This window comes from Odontesthes bonariensis, chromosome 7, assembly GCF_027942865.1.
Source record: "Odontesthes bonariensis isolate fOdoBon6 chromosome 7, fOdoBon6.hap1, whole genome shotgun sequence".
NCBI classification, from domain to species: Eukaryota; Metazoa; Chordata; class Actinopteri; order Atheriniformes; family Atherinopsidae; genus Odontesthes; species Odontesthes bonariensis.
Window position 1 is genome coordinate 14606790 of NC_134512.1, and position 20917 is coordinate 14627706.

General features: G+C 43.8%; 1 protein-coding gene across 1 annotated transcript; it reads right to left on the minus strand.

The window, feature by feature from the left end:
* Positions 1–118: 118 nt before the first annotated feature.
* On the minus strand, positions 119–20814 carry eea1 (early endosome antigen 1). The gene is made up of 29 exons (XM_075469585.1): positions 20677–20814; positions 18002–18079; positions 17801–17913; positions 17627–17681; positions 17485–17550; positions 17324–17354; positions 17136–17240; positions 16765–16886; positions 16365–16520; positions 15093–15209; positions 12009–12347; positions 11329–11478; positions 10943–11062; positions 9012–9215; positions 8602–8802; positions 8342–8455; positions 7999–8154; positions 7777–7916; positions 7318–7648; positions 7057–7158; positions 6778–6972; positions 6435–6617; positions 6080–6265; positions 5857–5988; positions 5307–5492; positions 4979–5217; positions 3195–3315; positions 2963–3061; positions 119–2853 (listed from the first exon to the last, which is right to left on the minus strand). The coding sequence occupies exons 1-29, from the start codon at positions 20698–20700 to the stop codon at positions 2731–2733; spliced, it is 4188 nt and encodes a 1395-aa protein (XP_075325700.1). The 5' UTR covers positions 20701–20814; the 3' UTR covers positions 119–2730.
* Between the last annotated feature and the right edge of the window lie 103 nt (positions 20815–20917).

Below are 20917 nucleotides of genomic sequence, written 5' to 3' on the forward strand. Positions count from 1 at the left end.
TTCAGTAAAACCCCAAATCTTAAATCTCAGAGGTCCTGCAAACTAAATTTAAGACTTTTACAAACAGTCTAGAGAGATTCATTCTAGGTAAGAAGGATAAAAAGAAATTATGCAAGGATATAGAAACATACTGCAGGTTTTTATTTAGGTTCATGACAATGAATAAGAAAATCAACAGGTGCAGGTGAACATAAATTACAATACTTCTCTCGCCCCTTTCAGGTGACCTGAAGTGATGCAGACTCAGGTGATGCATCATCTCCGCTAACAGTGAGCGGCGTTGTGTAGGATCTCGGCCTAAGGCACGCCCTCACAACCACCAAGAATGACGACTAAACACGGAGAAAATGTGAGCCACGGGCCTGTTAAGTCACCATGCATGATCACTGACGGCAACGCGAAGCAAGCCACAGTTCAGTGTGTGCAGGTCCGTGGAGCCATTTTGTGGCTAACTAATTAAGACACCGATGACTCCAAACACAGTTTCACTGTTACCATATTTCTACATCCACATATATGCCTCATTTTTCTCTTTCATTACAAACATTTACAAAATAAAAGAGCCTTAATCCTAATGAGCAATTATTGGGGCTAGAAATGCTGAAGCCTGAATAAAGTTGGTGGTCCTATGGTTGTGGCTGGAGCCTCGCAAAGACGAGCCCAGAATACAATAAGGTGCTTATAATCTCTCCAGAATTCAGGGACTGTACAACATGATAGAGCAGTCACAAATCCTCAATCAATCGCAGGCAAAGATACATTTGTGATGTCCACCTGTAAATAATTCTTTTCCTGTGCCAATCTGAGGTAGACATAACAAAACCAATTCAATGTAAAATATAAAATAAAAAAGACAGTTTTTTTTTTTTGAGAATATGAAACTGAAATGGACATTCTTTTGTAATGAGCATACAAGCGGCAAAGAGCTAATTTGGTAAGTCTGAAACAAGCTGCTTGCTGCAGAATAGTGTGCATAGTCTGGCTTACAGTGTTACCACCTGCTCCAGTCTACAGACAATTGCACGAGAGATCTTACCAGTTTCTGAACAATCATAAATTAAACAAAAGCAGGAAATTACTTTTACAGTGTTCTCAGCTGGACAGAGAACCGACAGTAACCGCTGTACCTGAAAGCAGCAACGAAGTTCCCGGAACAACGTGCCGGAGAGATACTGAGGTTCTGAGCAGCCAACATTCATACAGTGCATCTCAGCAAACACAGCAGGCCCAAACACACACACACACACACACAGCCACAGTTATTGCTTCAAAGCAGAGCACAGACACACACTCACAATTGTAGCTGTAGTCAGTGCTGTTGAGTGGAGACCAGCAGCAGGAAAAATTCAAATCAAACATGCAGGCACCTTCGAAAGACTGAATTACCGGTCTGCAGAAAGCACCACGAGTTGTACAAAATAAAACACGCGGTGAAAAACGTGGCACTGAAACAACAAAACTGACCGCACATAAAGAGCATCTCCCGTCGCCAAGCACGTGCAGTTTGGAGGACTGAAAAAAAAATGATAAAAAAAATGTCCCGACCCTGTGATTAAAACTCAAAAGCTGTCAGGCAGAGCTCCGAAAAATACTGACATGCGAAACGAATGCTGGGCTCTCACCTCTGCTGTAGTCCTGCTGCAGACATTCTTTGGTCATGAAATAGGCTGAAGACATGAATTACTACAGATTCAAACACTCTGCCGCACAAAGGGAACACGCAGGAACTGACGAGACGGGCTCTGTACAGGTTCAGATAACAGCTGGTGCACATGATGATCAATGAACTGCTTACTATGAGGCAGCTTCTCTTCTTAAAAAATGATGTTCGACCCCCCCAATAAACAATAAAAGAAATAAATACTTCCCTGCCCAAGACAGCACCACCGACAACAAGTCACCTTTGGGAATTAATAAACATTAAAATGTCTTCTTTATATCTCATGACCTTCAGAGATATCAGATTAAAACTTCTGCCGATATCCAACAAGCTTTAGTAAACTTGCATGTCAGATCTGCATCATACATATACATATATATATATTAGTCAGTTAATTGTAAAATTATAGAAACAAACTATTGCACTCATTCTGAGTTCACTTTTTAGCCCTAAAAGACAATTTGTCTGCCTTAATTTATAATCAGATTATTTCTAAATTGGATGCATAATAACAAAATACTTAAGTCACCGGTGTTCACCTTTGCAGGGCAGAGCTTACTCTCAACATCACCGTTACAATATTCACTCGTGCTTTGTCATACTGACCGAACGCTGAACATTTTTACAACGTACAAAGCAACCACCCCACAACTGCTAACGATGCCCAACAGTGGTGGAGCCGTGGATGAGAACTTGGAGAGATGAGTGGTGTTTCATTGTCACTGTTTCCGCTCTCTGGCAGTCCACAGGAGTAGCAAAGGCACAAAAACAGATACAGACAACCCCCGACCAATCCCACGCCCATCACCCGACTCTGGTGTCGCCCCAGCAAATCCCTTTAATAATTTCATTCAACACCAGAGCCAGAAGTCTATGCAGATGGGAGTCTTTGAACTGGGTCTGTCCTTCATAGTGCACAATAAAAACGACAAGACATGCCTTCTTCTGCCCACAGGAATAGAGAGGGTAGAGGGGGAGGGGGAGGTTAAGGGGTTATACAAGGGATGAATGGGATAGGGGGGAAAGAAGAAGAAGAAGAAGAAGAAGAAAAAAAAAGAAATAAATTGAAATCAGCCTTGGAGCTCCTCGTAACACGTCTCACACACTCGTACTGGCTTCTTATTGTATGGCGTGAGGGCGTTTCTGGACGAACACTCGGCGCAGAAGATGTTCCCACAGTGTCGGCAGTGGTGCTAGATTTTCAGAGAGGGAGAGAAGTACGAGGCAAGGACTTTAAAAACAACAAAACAATTAAAAAACAAACAAACAAAAAAAAACTGTGTCAGGACAAATATCACCCACCTTCCTGACGGTGACGGTGAAGCCTTTCCCACAGGCCATGCAGTTCTGCACTTCGTGATCTTCTGCCCACTTCCTGGTCAGACTTTGTGACTGCTTGATCTACAGACATCAACAGCAGGAATAACACTCAGAGGAACGTACGTTACATGTTTGTATGGCACTACTCTAAAAGCACTCCACATATCATTCATCTTATTTTACAACTCCAACTACAGGACGTGCCGCAGCTGACCTGGAGCGACTGGTTCTCTCTGCCGAGCTCCTGCATGGCTGCCGTCGTGTCGTCCAGCTTCCGCCTGAGCTCCACGACTTTGGCCTGCAGTTTTTCTATCTCGCCCTCACCCTTCACACACCTGAAACACACAGCATCAATGATTTCAGCGTTCACGTTACTCAGCGGCTCAGGAGAACCTCTTTCCGTCAAAATCAGCTAGAATGTCTATACAATTTAGATTTCAGACAAGTCTGAGGAACAATATGATGAAAACCGTCATACGGTTTAACAGTACAATGTCTGTGTCCATTCAATGTGGAAAAGACACCACCGGCTTTAACAGCTAACCTTGTAAGAGAGGAAAACCCACTGGTCCACAACATGTAAACCTGACTCTTCAGCATAGTCCTTTATCTTTATATATTACCAGGAAAATGGGAAATAGGTGCACAGATTCTTTAACACAGTCTGAACCCTCTCATTTATTTAAGTCATCTTCAGGAATAGTTCTCCAGGCTTCTTGAAGGACATCCCAAAGCTCTTCTTTGGATGTTGGCTGTTCTCTGTCAGGATGATCCCACACTGCTTCAGTAATGTTGCGGTCCGGGCTCTGAGGTCGACTCATCCCTCCATAAGACCCGTTGCCACTGATTTTCTGTCCACTTCTTGTGTCATATCTCAGCCTTTTCTCCCTGTTTCCCTTTCTTAGGAATGACTTCTTGACAGAAAACCCTTCCATGGAGACCATTTCTGATGAGGCTTCAGGGAACAGTAGTTGGATCAAATGATGGTCCAGATGCATCACTCTAGTCCCGTATCGGGTCTTGGACAGTTTTTCTAGGTCCTGTGACTTCTTCTTTTGCAAAAATATTATTTCAGTTTCCATAGGTGAAACTAAACACGAGCAAATAATGTGTTTGCTCCAAATGACAAAGTGTTTACACATAGAGTTTATAGTTGGTTCTTTGCAATGTGATCTGTTATGTGTAGACAACACTGGTTCATTTCTTCAGATTGGTTAAAAAAAATTAAAATAAATTAAAAAAGCAACCAATGTCCACTTTGAAAGATTTCAACAAAAGTCCAGCTCCTTGGAGGCAAAATATTAATAATACAAAGTAATTAAGAGAGAGCAGGTCCTCTCTGTGTGCTTCAGTAGCCCAGAAGGAAAAAAAACAAACAAATACTGCTAATCGTGGAAAACTTTCTCCAACAGGGTTTGCATGGCAGGATGAGGACGGCTGCCATCTGCAAAGTCACCACTGATAGATGTCCCCACGCTGTACACAGTGGACCTTTAACTGAACGGATTCGGGCTTCATTGTTTGCAGGGTATGACTTATGCCTGAATGCAGGCGGAGAACTTTCACATTTTCCATTGAAAATGTTTGCAGTTGTTTCAGCAGCACCAGCAGAAGTACTTTAGAGGTGGCAGGAAGGGAGGGCTAAACACGGAAAGCTCCCACGGCTCATCACACAGCGCAGTTCAAACACCCTGCAACACCGACCTGATTACCGAGGCCCCGTGCCCTGGTGTGTATGGTTTATGTAGAGCGATTCCTCTGAAGCGAGGCGTTCTCAGGCCTTTGGATATCTATTTAGTGAATTTCCCATTAAATGACCATTTGTTATGCAGAAGAACATTAAATTCAAAATGTCCATGCGGCCTTTTCCAGATGCTCAGGATGATTATTTCATAGAAAAGTAGACAGCCTTATAATAGGACCCTTCAAGGCTTACAGTATATTCCTGAAAACAAGATTCATCAGCTGCTGAAAATGATTAAAGTAATATCCACCAACCTTTCCAAAAGTGCCCGTCGCTCATCCTGGTTGTTCTGGACGGTGGCCTCCAGCACAGCAATCTCTCCTCTCAGCTCATCAGTCTGCTTCTCGAGTTCACTTACTCTCCGCTGGCTGCCCTGCCATTCCCTCTTCAATGTAGCCACATTTTCATTCAGAGCCGTCACCTGTACACTCAGCTTAGCTTCAGCCTCATCCCCGCGCTTCACCTGCTCTTCTGTGGCTCGCTTCTCTGCCGCCTTTTGGAGGGAAGCATCGACGGTGTTACAAACGAGCACCGAAAGCGAAGTCGACGACATTTGAGCTGCAGGGCGTATGTTCAGCCTACCAACTGATCCTGGACTTCCTTTGTTTGGGCGAGCAGCTGCTCCTCTCTTTTGCTCCTGCCGTCCCTGGTGGCCTGGTGCTCCTTCTGCTCCTGCTTGAGGGCACCCTGCGCCTCCTCAACCTGACCCTGCAGCTCCAGCTTCTGCTGGATCAACAGCTGTTTGGCTTCTTGCAACTCACCCAGCTCCTGAAAAGCAACACCGTTTGTCATTTGTCGCACAGTACGTGTTCCCAAAAGCACACCTCTTTCTGTGTGAGAAGAGGTAATCGCTTTGGCAGCTGCAGACATACACTGATACTGAAAAATCCAGGCTCATGCCAAAAAAAAAAGTCTACTCAAGCATACTCAGTCAAGACTTTGAAGAATGTTACTGTGCAGCGTCCCCCGAGTTAAAGCATTTACATCAACACAGAGGCATGGGGCACATCAGCCAGCATGGGGCATAAGCTGGTGGTTGGTGTTTACATAAGCAGAGGGTTTTTCTGTCTTCTCCCTTCAATCAAAAAACAGACTGTATGCAAACAGTTGCTCGTTAAACAGAGAAACTCACCTTCTCGCTCTTCGCTGCTAGTGTTTTTAACTCGGTTGTTAGCTTTGCGTTGTTCGTTTCCAGAACACTCTTGGCTTTGTTCAACTCCTCCACCTTGCTCCTCTCGTTCTGCAGTTCCTCTTTAACTTGACCCTGAACGTGTACACGCAGCTCAGAATAAATTCAAGCAATGACATCAAGTAACATGAACTTTGAATGTTTGGGTGTTCAACATTTTTCCAACCTCTTGCTTCTGTAGCTCCTTCAGGGTTTGCTCCAGTTTTTGGAGGTTCTGATCTCGTTTGGCGAGTTCCTGCTCCAATGAGCACCGGCCTGCCTTCATTTCCTGGATCTGAGCCTCTAAACCCGTCTGATGGGTTCGGTTAGCAGCCAGCTCCTCCTGAGCCATGCTCAGTTTCCCCTCTGATGCCTGCAAACGGATAAAATCCCTTAGCATACATGACAAATCATTAAAACTAGAACATGATATCGATACTGCTTTGAAAGGTTAACCCATGCCTGAGAATTAGGCAGAGCTGATGCAGTGTCTTAACGTGACATAATTGGCCCCATTCCTCTGACCTGTTCAGCTTTTGTACCTTAAGGTCTTGGCGAAGGGCAGAAACCTCTGACTCCTTGCCGTAGAAGTCAGACTGAAGCTTAGTGAGGTTTTCCTGGCTTTGCTCCAAGGCCTTCTGCAGCTCTGCTGTCCGGCTCTTCTCAGAGACCAGTTCCTGGTCGAGCCCCGAGACCCGAGTCCTCAGTTTACTCTCCTCATCTGCCTGGAAAAAGAAAAGAATAAAAAAAAGGTATAAAATCATAAATACATGTATATATATTTGAGCTTTTAAAGTCATCATTGATATTCATAGCATGCCACAGAAGATTGACAACACATCTAGTACATGCAGTTCGGTGTTTGCTGTTGGAAATGCTACTTACTTTCTTGACACTGGCTTCCCGTAGCTCTGTCACTTGGCCCTTTAGTTTCTTAACCTCCTCCTCTAATGACGCCTGGATCGTCTTGATTTGCTCCCGCAGCTTTCCCAACTCAGTCTCCTTTTCCTTTAATGTCCCCTGAGTCTTTGAATGCTGCTGCTCTAATGAGGTCAACTGCACTTTGAGCTTTTTCTCTGCCTGGTATTTGAAGACACGTAGCAAAAATTTAGGTTTTGAATATGAAACAGTAAAGATTTAAACACAGATTTTTCAGAGGCTTACCTCTCTCATCAGCTCAATCTGCTCTTTCGACTCTTTTGCCGTCTTCGTGATAGCTTCGTTAGCTTTGAGAAGCTCCTGTCTTGCCTTTTCATTGGACTTTTCCTGAGGATTAAGACAGATTACTGTTGTCAGTGACAGCTTGGTGTTGTAAACAAGTGGCTATTTAATTCTGATTCTTTCTTGCAAGCAAATTTTCAGCATAGAAAAGCAAGCAAATAAGACTTGAGTGTTCTTTAGATGCTGACTGCAGTTTAAGCCTACCTTCTCCTCCATGGCTGTTTTACGGTTCTTCCTCTCAGTGTCCAGTTGACTCCGACTCTCTTTCAGGGCCTTATTAGCCTTTCCTAAGCTCTCCTGAGTAGTGACAAGCTCCTTCCTCTGTGCCTCTTTCTCCTGCTGGAACCTTTGTAGGTCTGCTGCCAGACTCTGAGCTTTCTTGTCCAGCTCTGCTTGCAGAGTCTTTCCCTCCTGGGTCACTTTGTCCAGATTCGCCTTCAGAGCAGTCATCTCCTGCTCACAGCGCTCCAGCTGCTGCTGGACGTCACTCAAAGCAGCAGCTTTTTTCTTCAACTCCTCTTGCAGAGTTGTAGTTCTTAGCAAAAGAAGCACACACATGCTCCGTTAGGGGCTATTAAAACAAAAAAGACTCACAAAGGCTTGGATCATTCATAAAGTCTTTACTGGTTTGTTAGTTTTCATGCATATGTCAGTTTGTCTCACCCTTCCTTCTCAGTTTCCAGGGACCGCTGGAGCTCCTTTGTTTTCCGTTTAATCTCTGAATTGTCCTTCTGCAGCTTCTGCACCTCCTGCTGCGCCTGATCCCGCGTGGTCTGCACTTCTGCTACCTGCGACTCCAGTTTCTGTCAGGTTGAAACACGTGTTCATTTCTTAAAAAATTCAGAAGTTGGCTAAAATGATTTTCCACATGCACTCATCACAAACCTTAGTGAGCCCCTCGAGCTGCTCAGCACGCTGTTCTGAGGCCAGTAGTTTGTCTTTACAGTCCTTTAGACTGGTTTCCAACTGAGCGCACTGCTCCTGTCTCTCTTTGAGCCTTTGGGCCTGCTCCTCCACCTTCTTCTGAACTTTATTAAGCTCCTACACAAGACATCAAGGAATTTAGCAGAATGACAGCACAGACAGGGCAAATACACTGCAGAAAAGTCAAGGAGTCACTTGGTCCTCTGTTCCCATTTTCAGAATCAAGACAAATGGTGCACTAAAAAGGAAACAGCAGGGTGCTTCGACTAAATATCCAGATCAGTGGGACAAAGAGGAAACTAACCTGCTGTTTGTCCTGCAGTGCATGTTGGGCTGTCTCCAGGTTGTTCTCCAGATTGGCCTTCTGTGCAGCCTTGGCCGCTTCAGCAGACAACAGCAACTCTGTTTTTGCTTTCAGCTGAAGGAAAACAGACCGACAGAAACTTTATTCTCACTACTGAAAAACAAAATCTGCAGAACAATGTATTCTTATGGATCAGCACTTCCATTCCACCACATAATACTGAGCATGTATTCCTCTGACATACACATTTACAAACTTACCTGAGCATCCAGCTGGGATACTTTCTCCTTGCTGTCTGTGAGCTGGGCGGTGAGTTCGGTGACCGAAGTCTCCAGGGTGTGAGCTCGGTCCTGGGCTGAACGCAGCAGAGTCTTCTGCTCCTGGACCTGCTTGTGTAGGTTGTCCTGGGCTTGCTTGTTGCTCTCTGACTGGTTCTTAAGCTTGTCGGTCAACTGTGTCACCTTTATAAAAGCACATATGAAGAAAAGCTATAAGATCTGACAATGATCAAGTTCTGCCTGTAACTGTTGGGGTTTTTTGGGCTTTCTGTGTGGTGCTGTTTGTTGACATTGTACACCTACCAATGGAGATGCACAGTAAGCATTCAGAGATTAATGCAATGCTCTTAGGCACCTTCTCTTCACTTTGAAGATTAACTGTGTGTATCCACCTGTTCTTGTAGTGCATGGTTTTTCTCTTTGAGCTGGTTAAGGACAGCCGTCTCTCCCTCCCCAGCCTGGATCTTGGCACACAAGTCTTCTCTCTCAGCTTCCAGCTGGCTCACAATGTCTTTACTCTTCTGAAGCAGAGCTTCCAGGTTCTGGATTTTCTGGTCTTTATCCCCAATCTGACGCAACACCTGCTCCAGGTCATTCTGCAACATGGAACAACAACACATCTGGTCATTTGTTCAATATTTCTAACGGTGAAATCAGTTTCATGTTGGAGTTGTGCCGTGTATACACTTGGCCACATAAGGAATGTAATAAAAGCAGCATATGGTGTTTTTCCATTACATGGTACGGTGCAGTACGGTTCGATTAGGCACGGCTCTTCCATGCTTTGTTTTCCATTACAGAAAGTATACCCTCAGTGTAGGCGGGATCAGCCGTTTGTCACCACGCCACACGTGAAGTAGTGACAAGCTTCGCTTTGTGTGTGTTTATTACATTACACTGATTTAGCTGACAAATCATTATTATCCAAAGCAACTTCCAAAGCAGGAGTATAGAAGAGTTATCACTCTGAATGGGTTTGCCACAGGCTTTTAGTTCAGAAGGGTTTGAATATCTTCCGGGAATCATTACGACCGAGCGCTGTGAAGCTCAATTCCAGTCAGTGGAGAAACAAGATCAATGTTTGTAACCACACACGCAGTTAATAAACATGTTCATGTATTCAGCAATTTGATTCAATTAAATCTAATTAGATTCTATTCAATCCAATAATACTCTATTAATCCACTAAAGGGAAGTAAAAAGCACAACTTATTACTATATATGTTCTATTGAAAATGACATCAAAATCAGTTGACAAACTGTTGGAGTTTAAAGTGTAGCAGAGAAAGAAGTGTGGTTGAAATCTTCAGAGATCGCCGCGAGAGGACTGGAGTGTCATTCTGTTGCTTAGCAACACCTTAGCTGATGATGACACACAGTGACAGCAGGTAACACAGGGGAACTCTCTTTTTTGCCAATATGGACAGAAACGCACCACCAAGAGTTCAACATCCAGGTACAGAAACGTTTCCTCATCAGTGACATGTCCGAGATTACCGTTGACAAACAGCGAAATTCCCCCATGTTCAATGTGACGGCTCTGGCTGCAGTGTCTGCTCATAGAATGTGAACGTCGGGTAGAGATGTGCTAAAAGTCGTTCCTTTGGTTTGGAAAAGCTCAAGCAGCTGCTCCCACATGCAAACAACTACCCCATTGGCATGGTTATGCATCATTACAGCTGGTAAGCTGCACCAACAGAAATCATCCCAGCAGCACAGCATTCAAATCAGAATATGAAAAGTTTCCTAAATTTAGCATAGTCACATAAAGAAGTTTAATAGAAAATCCAAAGGACAAAACATGTCCCGAAGCCACTGTAGGTGGCTACCACCAGTGCAGCACCATTCTAAAACTCGATAACACAGTATGTGATCTGTGTGCAAAAATCTAATATCCATTATTTATGCTGTAAACTGTGTGCTTTCACCATCACAGAACAAGGAAATGTGTCGGTGTGTTTGCTGCTGCCGCTGCAGAGAGTAGTTTTATCTCACAAGTGATGATCCTCTCTGACAAATCAGCAGACTTCAGTATTTCTACATCACTGTATTGTATCCACTGGACTCGCCTCGACTGTGACTGAGGTAGTACCGAAAAATGATCTGTATGTTAGTTTTGGTCAGGTGGTACTATCGCCAATGGAAAACCAAAGTAAAGTGAGCTATCATCCACCAGCTAATACCGCATCATGTAATGGAAAAGTGCACATAGAAACTAGTCAATTTAGACAGTTTTTACATGTTTTACAACTGTCTCTTGGTTTTAAGCTCTCACATTTTGCTGTCAATGGCTCACATGAGTGGTTATTGTGGTGAGTATTACCTGCGCCTCACGAAGTTTTCCGTTGGTGTTTTGCTGCAGCGCCTGCAGCTCCTGGTGTTGCTGTTTGGCTTTCTCCAGCTGGTGCTGCAAGTCTGTGTTCTTACCGGTGCTCTCCTTCAGCTGGGGGAAGACAGAGAGGAACAATATTTCTCCACTTCCCCCTCTCCCACAATACCTTTCTGTAATTTTGATCAAAACCTGCTCCAAAAATCTCAGTACTCAAAGAGCCCTGTGTGGTCTAATCTTACTGCTTATCTGTTTCAGATGTGCAGACTATATTTTGCAGTACACACAGAAACATCAGACACATTGACGTACAAAATAATCTGTTCTGTCACACGAGTTCAATTTCTATGGCGACCATAAAATGCTCCGCTGATACCAACCTGTTCTTCTGCACGAGAGAGTTTGAGCTGCAGGTCGGCCGCTTGTTGCTCACGGTCTTTTAGTTTCTCCCCGGACAGCTGTCTCTGCTCCTTCAGTCGACCCTGCACCTCACCCAGCTGCCTTTCTGCCTCCAGCAGTTTGGTGTGCAGCTGGAGGGTTACAGAGAAGGGGGATCAAGGTGAAAAACCAAAAAAAAAATGACAAAGGCTGGGTGAGTAATACAACAAATAATCAGAGGAAAAAAGACAAACATCTTCTTCTGTTTTATTCTACAATAACTTACATGACCTCCATAACTGATTTAATGCAGAGGTCATTTTAAATGAGCTTCTTCATTTGTGTTCTATGCATGTATTTTTGGTTGAGTGACCCTTGTACAGCACCACATAGTGCCATGACTCAAGTGTCATCAGCGCCTGCCACGATTAAATAAATGTAATAATTGTATGATTTAAAAAGAATAAAATAAAAAAAAAATCTGAAATAAATTGTTAATAGAACAATCATGAACATAAGATGTTTGTGGAGTCTGTGTCAGGGTGCACAGGAGATCTTCTGATGGTTTGCTCTGGCCCAGCATCTTACTGGAGGAATGTTGTTTTTTTGGTTTTGACTCTGTATATCATTGGTTTTATCATCCTGCACACAGTGGTCTGTGTGGGCTCTCTGCTCTACTCACCTGACTGATCTCAGTCTGCTGCTGAGCCCCTTGGCTCTCTCTCTCTTCCCTCTGTTGTTCCAACTGTTTTCTTTCCACCTTCAGTTCTGTGTGCTTCACCTCCAGCTCTGCAATCTCACTCTTCAACTTTGCCACCTCCTCAGCCTTCTCTGTCAGATCCATTTGGGCCTTCTGCAGGGAGGTTTCAGCCCCTGTGGCCCGGGCCTGGAGCTCCTGTGCCTCCACATCCCTCTCCCTCAGGTTGTCTTGGACTCCCCTCTTGGCAGCTTTCTCAGCTCCCAGATGCTCCTCCAGTTCTTGATACTCCTTCTCCTTACGCACAAGCTTTTCAGACAGGCTCTGAGAGAAGAGCAGAGGAAAATATGAGGCAGATGTGCGCTGCAAGCCCAGAGGTGATCCACCACCAACTGAACACCAGGAAGTACATTTGTGAAAAAACAAAGTGACAAGCAAAATTAATGGGCCTCATGCAAGAACCGTTCGTACGCACAGATTTGTTCTTAAATCGTCCGTACGAGTGATTTAAGAGAATTTGCCCATTCACCAATCTTTTCGTATTTTACGTTTTCTTTCAGGTACGAACAGAATTTACGAGTGATCCAGAGCTGTCGTAGGAGTTTCGTAAAATAGTCCGCTGTTATTCAAATCAAGTTTGCTTGACTAATGGATTGTATATTTAATTACTTTGAAGAAAACATAAATAAATATATATTATACCCCATAATTATGCTGACATTATTCTGTTTGACTTAAATTGTGCACTAATTGAAGGTTCATTTGAATCCGTATATAACAAGGTCGATGGGAAGAGTAACCAGCGGCTGTCTTGCTACTTTTGGATGCCTTAGTGTGTCAGGCTCTTGAAGAGAACGTGTGGAGACAGACGAATGGCTGACATTCCCAAGGACTGTGCTGCTGCAAATATGCAGCTTGCTAGAGCCACAACTCCAGAGAAAAACACGCCGATCAAACCCAATTCCACCACACGCCCAGGTCCTCACCATCTTTGGATTTTTGGCCACTGGAACCTTTCAGAGGGAGATTGGAGACAGATCGGGGGTGTCCCAGTCCTCTGTGAGTCGTGCGCTCCCCTTGGTCATCAAAGCTCTCATCAGTTTATCACCCATGGTACATCAAATTCCCACACACCGCTGTCCAACAAGTACAAATTAAAAGGGACTTTCATCCCGTGGCTGGACTGCCAATCATAATAGGAGCACGAGACACATATACGTATCCAAACACCCGTGCTGTCGTGGAGCGCACTGAGCTGAAGGCCAGGTGGGGGTGTCTCCATACAGCGGGGGGGCAAATGGCCCAGAGAAGGCATGCCAGATTTGCACAATATTGCCATGAACGAGGGTCTCCACCTGAACCAGCCCAGGCAGACCAGAAGCTGTGGTGCCAGAAGACCCCCCTCATGGACCGTCCCATCAAAGAGCCATCATGATGAGGCAACAACTGATTGCACGGCTTTAGTGTCAGTCATAGAGCGCCTGGCCATGGCGAGACGTTTTTTTTTAAGTCATTTTCATATCAAACCATTTATTTTTTTATTTCGGTGACATGGTATTAACAGCACTCGTAATTGCTTCCCATTTCTTCGCTTTAGCAGATCCCGTTATTCCACTGCTGACATGCTAAAAATGACAGATTTTCCTTTTTGGATCTCTGAAAGCAGAACTTCAATCTCAGAGCCCCAAAAGTTGTTCTTTTGCGCCTTGATGCCATTCTCATGACTCAACTTTTCCTGGCACAGGAGCGAGGAAGCACAGCCTTATATGGTATAATTTAGGGCGTGGAGTATGCAAATCTACTATCCTCGTGCACGTGAACTTAGACACGCACGATTGGGATTCATCATTTACGCAGGTCGTTTACACACTTTTTCCGAAGTTAAGAGCGCTTGTTGAATCTGACGTGGTGTGTTCGTACGAGACCTTACGAAAAAAGTAAGAGAAATTTCTAATGAAAATACGAAAATGTTCTTGCAATTGTCCTCTGGCATTTCTTGAGGGGAGAAGGGGTTGACGACCCTTTCCATGTTAATCAGGAGTGACTAAGTTTTAATTTAGAAAAGACAAATGGCTCAGTTAGCTTGATACAAGCTTAAAGAGAGGAGTAATGGAAAAGAACAGTCACCTGTCGAAGGTCAAGATTAAGTGTGGCATGCAGTTTCTACAGGACAGTTTACGACACAGCACTTGTCCTGGTCTGACTTCTGGCAGTAAACTTGGCAACAGGGCGATAAAGAACAAAGTGCCGTTAATAACGGCGCGGGCTGCTAACTAGGGAATGTGACAGAAGACCTGCACTTCGTAGACATCCAGAGAACCTCGACAGGCCACCGCAGCAGCTGACTAACTTCAGCAAGCCATAACCCTGCACCCTGGTTCATCACTTTAATTCTCGTAGACTTGTTACTTGTCTTGTGTAACCGTCACTTCTCCATGCTGGGTCTCTACTCCCTAATCCAGGAGTTGCAGACCAGTGAAAGCCCTGATGGTTGTTCACCTGTCACACTCACTGCCCCGGCATGATGTTTCTATTCTAGTGAGATATCTGTATCAAGCCTGGGGGGGAGCCGGGTCAACACACAGAAGATCCAATACTGTAATCCCCTTCGTACCCGAAGACCTACTTGGCTGTGCAGGTGTTACTGCATCTGATGAGGGAGCATTTAATCTGTATGCTACATTCCCTCTCACTCGTGACATTAACTATGGTTGTATATCAGTCCCAGTGATAAAGCTGCATGAGCAGCATCACCCCCCGCTGGTTTAATAATAGTGCTGACCATATTATTTGTCAACAAGTCTCTGCTGTCAAAGACAGCTGGTGACAGTAGGGCATGTGGTTGCAGAGCAACAAAAGAAGGTTTACAGGGACCGAGATGCTGTGCTCTGTACGTGAGGGTCAGCTGGTAACGCTCGTTGAAATTACTGCAGTAAAAGTAAATCTTACACATTCTTACGGAGCAACACAGGTCATAGCAGACATGTGCGTACCAGCAGTTACTTATTCAAGCTCAGAAGACTGCCACATGGTTGTAAAAGTTTGGCCGTGGTGGTGCGAACGCGTTACCTGGCATTGCTGCTGCAAATTATTCAGTTTGCTCTGCAGCTGGTGGATCTGTTGTGTGTAGACGGCTGCTTCCTGTGGCCCCTTCGCCAGCTCTGCTTTAAGTTGTGATATGGTCATCTGCAATTCAACAGACTCGCACGTTAGACTCTTTCCAAAAGACGTTCACTGTGAAGCCAAGTAAGTGAATCACCACTGTGAAGGACGGATGTAAAGGAAAACAAAAGAAAAAATAATTAGTAATAACAAGCAGGCTAGACTTATAAAAAAAATAAACAAAGAATTTAGACACTCTTAACGAAAAGAATGTTATGTTTGAAAATCAAAACTGAACTAAATCTGGAGCCAACTTGAATTGACATGTTTTACCTCCAGCTTTTGAATCTTGAGTATTGTGAGTGTTGCAGAGAAGGAGGGATGGGAAAGAGACACAGGGACAAAGGTAAGTCATGAAAAAAAAAATGGGAAGCACAGAAGAGAACAAATGGTAAATGGGGTTTACCGAACTTCACTGAGACAACATCTTTCCGAGGCAGTACTAAGCAGAGATGTTCGTATAAAAGGGAGTTTGGTGCATGTCTGCATAACAACTGGAGCACTTTTAAGTCGCCACATTAAACTGCCTTTTATAGCACCATTTAGCTATTACAAGTCACGGCTTCATCCGTAAAAATGAGTCCCATTGAAGATTTCCGAGCCTATAGACATTTTACACCAAAATACAAGAGAAAATTGGGTCCAATTTGAAGACTTTCGCCTTATTTTTTCCATTTCATTTCACTGCCTCAGCTAGAGACAGGCTGATGGCTGCAAAGACGAGTTCATATTGTGGAACTTCCAGTCAATTATAGCTACTAAAGCATTGTGTTAATTATATCGGAGAACCATTATGTAATCAAAAACCAACCAGACATTCAAATATAATCAGAATTTTGTTCGTCTGTGTGTAAAAATAGGAAGCTGTCTTTTAAAGATAATTTGCACAAAAAGAGGCTTAGGGCCTGAAGCTGCCCGATGGAGTCTTATTAATACTCCTCTCCCTCAGAATGCAGGATATAAGGCTGAATTATTCACCAGGCATTAAATCAAAGGCTGGATTAGGCACAAATCCATTTAATATGACATGACTACTGAACATCCAAACTTTTTCTGAACAGGCATCTAAAACTCTGCACTGGAAAGTAAGCAAACGACAGGCAAAACAACAAGGGGGTAAAATAGAGTCAGTTTGCATGTTTGTGTTTGTAGGGGGGGGGGGGTTCTTAGCCTCCTAACCTCTGAGGTAGTGTAATTAGCCTGCAGCTCCTCGTAATGGTTTTGGAGGCGTTCAGACTCCTCCTCCCTCTCACGGGTCATGCGGTCCATCAGTGTCTGCACCTGCACCAGCTCCTTCTGCAGAACCTCTACATCCTCCACTCCCGGTCGCTGCAGCTAGGGGGCAGAGCAGAGGCGCAGTGTTAATCAGGTGGCAAAAAGGGAGTTTTGTTGTTGAGACGAATCAAAAGTAATCAAGTTGCAGAGGTGTAACTGGACATCACCGGGCATCCACACTTCAAAATAAAATGTTATCCACGGAGTCCATGTTGATTTTCTTAAAAAAAAACAACACACAGCTTAAAACTGATTTTGTTAGGTAAACTGTCAATCAGTAGAAACTCGGCGAGTGTTCACGTACCAGTTCTGTGTGGAGTCTCTCGTTTCCCTGCTTCTCGTTCTGCAGCTGCTCAGTCAGATTGGCGAGCCTCAGATCAGCAGCCTCCCTAAGGCTTTTCTCCTCGTCATATCGGGACTTCAAGTCTAACGGATTCAACAAATTAGAAATACACACAATACAATAAAACTAGTTGGCAAATAACGCTCAATTCTGCATGACCCCATCATAGAAAATTCACTTGAAGTGATTCAAGTAAAACAAAGAGAAAGGGAAAAAAGAAAAACAACTGGTGTAGATGAAACACAGTGGGTGAATTGAGGGTGAAAGCAGTGCTCGGTTCATTAAAATGTCCCACTGACACAGGCCTCCCAGTTTCCCAGATCCACACTGACCTACTATCTCTGTCGCCAGCTGCGCAGCCTTCTGCTCAAACAGGTCTTTCATCTGTTTAATGTTGAACTTCTCCGTCTCGGCTTCATTCAACTTCCTTACAAGGACTGAGAGGAAAAATATCGCATATCAGCGGCTTATAACTTACAATAGATTTTAAAGTTTTTTTTTTCCATGTAATGCTCCCTACCTGGATCCTCCGAGCTCACCTGCCCATCGTTCTGTGGAACGGAGAGAAAGAGAATCATGTACAGTAAAAGCAAGCTTCAAATTTCTACCAAACAGATTTACATTTTTTAAAAAGAGACACTTCTTCACTTTGACACATGTTAAATATCTTAAAGGATTTACTTGCTTCAGCTGCCCTTGGACTTTGTCTAATTCCTTCTTTAGTTCCCCGGAGAACCATCTTTCCTCCTGATCAGGAAAGACACACAATCCTGTCTTAGTACAAGCGCTCACACCTCTGTAAGAGCCACAGTTCAAACGTTACCTTGAGAGAAGTGTGCAGGTCCTGCACCTCCTGCCGAAGCATTGTAAGGTCTTCGCTGCAGGGAAAAAGGGCACGTTCACAAAAACACACAAACTTTTTTTTCCCCTTCAAAATAACACTAGTACTCTCTCACAGTCTTTTAGTCATGATTGTAAATGTTCCCATCAGTCTCACCGAGTGGGGGCCACATGAGCAGGGAGGTCTCCCGTATCGTGGAACAGCTCGTAGTGCTTGAACAGCTCCTCTGCAGAGTTGTGGGACTTCATGCACTGAGGACAAATGAAGCCCTGCACACAGAAGCAACAACACTGTCACAATAACTGTCTGCATTCTTTCATTTGAGCTCTTCAGATAAAAGCCAAACATCCATGATACCTCGGACGTCTGATCGTGGTTAAGGTCCGTGCTGGGCTGCTCTGACTCCGCATTTTGGGAGCCTCCCTTCCCAGGAGTCTGGAGAGCAGAACACAGCGTGCGATTAGTTTGAATAAATACAGGTGGACTCCTACCTACATGTTCAACGACCTGAATGGCTGACAGAAACAGACGAGTGGCGGGGGTCTCAGCTTTTTCTAACAACTGACTTCATTCCAGAGATAATCAGACATAACATTTATAGTATATATATACACACGACTTCTTGGTGTCTGGGTAAATCCCTGCATCTCCATCCCTTTCAGGGCTTAAGGAAGCGGTAACATCATGCTTTGTGGCTGGGATAGTGTGGATCTGACACCCCAGATTCCAAGAGTTTTTTTTTTTTTTTTGGTACAATCAGCAGCTGTGCCAGACGCAAAATCTGTGCCAGTACAGGCGTCTTGCTAACTTCTTCTCACACAGTGTTTTTGAGGGTGGGACAGGCTTTTAACTTTGCTTTATCGTTTTTCTATTTTCATTTGTTATACAGAAGATCACTGCTTTGGAAGTCACTTCTTTCCTGCTGACCTGGCATCACCAGCCAAAGAGCCCTCAGATTCATCTGGCTACCATTCCAACCACCGCATTACTGTTTAATAAATATATGGACGGACCTCTCCTTTTCTTTGAAACGATGACTTTTGCAATGACAATGAGCATAAAGTTAAAAAAAATCCAGATAAGACTCGCATTCCCGTTCAACCTTGAAACTGTTGAATCGAGTGGATCAACAACCAAATATGCGGTGATTCACTGTTGTGATTTGGCTAAGAGCGCTCATACATGTAACTGCAACCCTCCGAATATTCTATGGTCATGTGGAGGGCAGTAAGACAGTCTACATTAGCCAACACTGTCTGTATTTCAGATCATTACTAGAAGGAAGAGGCACAACGGTGGGAAAAAAAGAAAAAAGAAAAGAAGAAGTATGAATTGTCATCAGGAGTCAGTTAAGTCCATCAGCCTGAAGCACAAACACAGAAGGTGGGCGTGCCATGAGCTGGTAATGGTTTGAAACGATGAATGAGGTCAATATGTGTGTTTTTGTGTGCCCATTCGTTGAGCCTGTTAGAGAGCTGACAAACTCTGAGGGCAAACTGAAACAACCTTTGACCGAGTCAAATAAACAACATACGAAAACCTGACCGGCACTACGCTGTTCGTTTTGGCTGGATAAAAACATTACAGACAAATATTTTAAACAATTTTGGCATTGTTTAATAATTGTATCAAAGGATTAGATATACTGTACTGAAATGTATTGCCAAGAAGGTTTCTTTTCCGCTTGCTAAACTGTCACGGCTTGATTCTGTGAAATGCTGATATATCTAGCATCTATATTCAAAATAAGGGTCAAAGGTGCTGGAGTTCTGGTACAATATGGTAATAAAATATATTGTTATCATCTTTCCAGGCAGTCAACAGCCCGAGGAATGTTTTTACCCATAATAAATAAAATTACTTCATTGTCAGATCCTATCATGGAATAAATCTGCAATTCAAAAACTTCCTCATACAGAGTGTAAAAAAAAAGTGAATTTGGCCACTTAACAATCAGACTGTGCCAGGCCCCTGAACTTATGATAGCATCTGTGTCCGTTATCCAAAAGTAGCAATAAAGGTTTATTTGTAAAAGTGATTGAGAAAATCTAGTCTTGTTTCGTTTAAAAAGGAGTACTAAAACACTCCTTTGAGTGTCTTAAGGGTCGTGTCCTGGGGTGCTAAACACAGCGATGGACAAATCCAAACCAAATAAAATATTGTTGCGTTATTTCTGTTGTCGTGTTTACGCCTCAGGAGCACTGGAAGACTGGAAATCACCGAGGGAAACAGACAAATATGTTTACGTCAAGATCACCTCCCTCGATGCTTCTGTTAACGGGCATGTGTTAATAATCAATGTCTTCAAAACGTACACAATGGCGTTAGCAATGCATTGTGGTAAACGTAGTCATAGGAGGAGGCTAGCTAATTAGCTTACCTCCGTGCTTTATCCCTTCATGTTACTTTAATGACAGGCAATTCGTTTGTCCAAACATACGTTAAATAATGTTGTGATAGGTCCGGTTATCTAAAACACGGGTTTCTTTACATGTTAAGGTCAGCCAGCTGACGCAGGGATTTCCTGCGCGCAGCTTGTAGCTAACCATAGCGTTAGCATGCGATGAGCAAACGATTAATTAACCCAGCGCTGTAAAACAGCTAGCTAACGGAAACCATGAAAATAAACTGTCAGGGTGGCCAATATGTTAGGTAAATAACTTGTTCCTTATTCTCATGACCTTGTAATATTATGCTCGTGAGCTGCACTATGGCCACAGGCATTAGTTTAATTCCTGTCAACAGTTTCAATCAATTGAACCTAGTTAGCATTCAATGGCTAGCCATGTCATCCAAAAAGCAAGGAGCGTTTGATATGTTCAACACAACCTCACGGGTTCGCGGAACTCTTCCAATATACGAATTACTGTGAACCAAAAATGAAAGTCCCGCCCATCAGCGACACATCAAGCTCAAAAACATACATCCCCATCATCAAACCAGACATGGATAGGCCTGTGTCTCCCAAGCAAAATGAGTCGTTTCAACAAAACAAAAGCGATCCCAGTAGATTTTATGCCCCAAATGCTTACCATTTGAAGTATCCGTCTTAGCATCGCCTCGACAGCGTTTGTCTCGACTAAAAATCCGATCAGAAATCTAAATGCAAAGTTTATGTGTGAGAACAACGAACACCTGACCAGGCTAAGAGAGCACCAGCGGATGGGCGGGTCAAGGAGGGACTGGTGAAGGAGCAGGACTCACAGCCTGTCGACATAAAGATTATTCAAAACGTTGTCACTGATATGAAAACACTGGCAACGAAAATTATGA

Bases quoted from the DNA above. Each gene is read 5' to 3' on its own strand.
- eea1 (XM_075469585.1), bottom strand. From the start codon at position 20,700: ATGCTAAGACGGATACTTCAAATG. The intron at 17,355-17,484 runs GTAAATCCTTTA...TCCGTTCCACAG, and splicing joins TCCAAGGGCAGCTGAAGCAA to AACGATGGGCAGGTGAGCTC. The intron at 16,521-16,764 runs GTACGTGAACAC...TCTGCCCCCTAG, and splicing joins AGAGACTCCACACAGAACTG to CTGCAGCGACCGGGAGTGGA.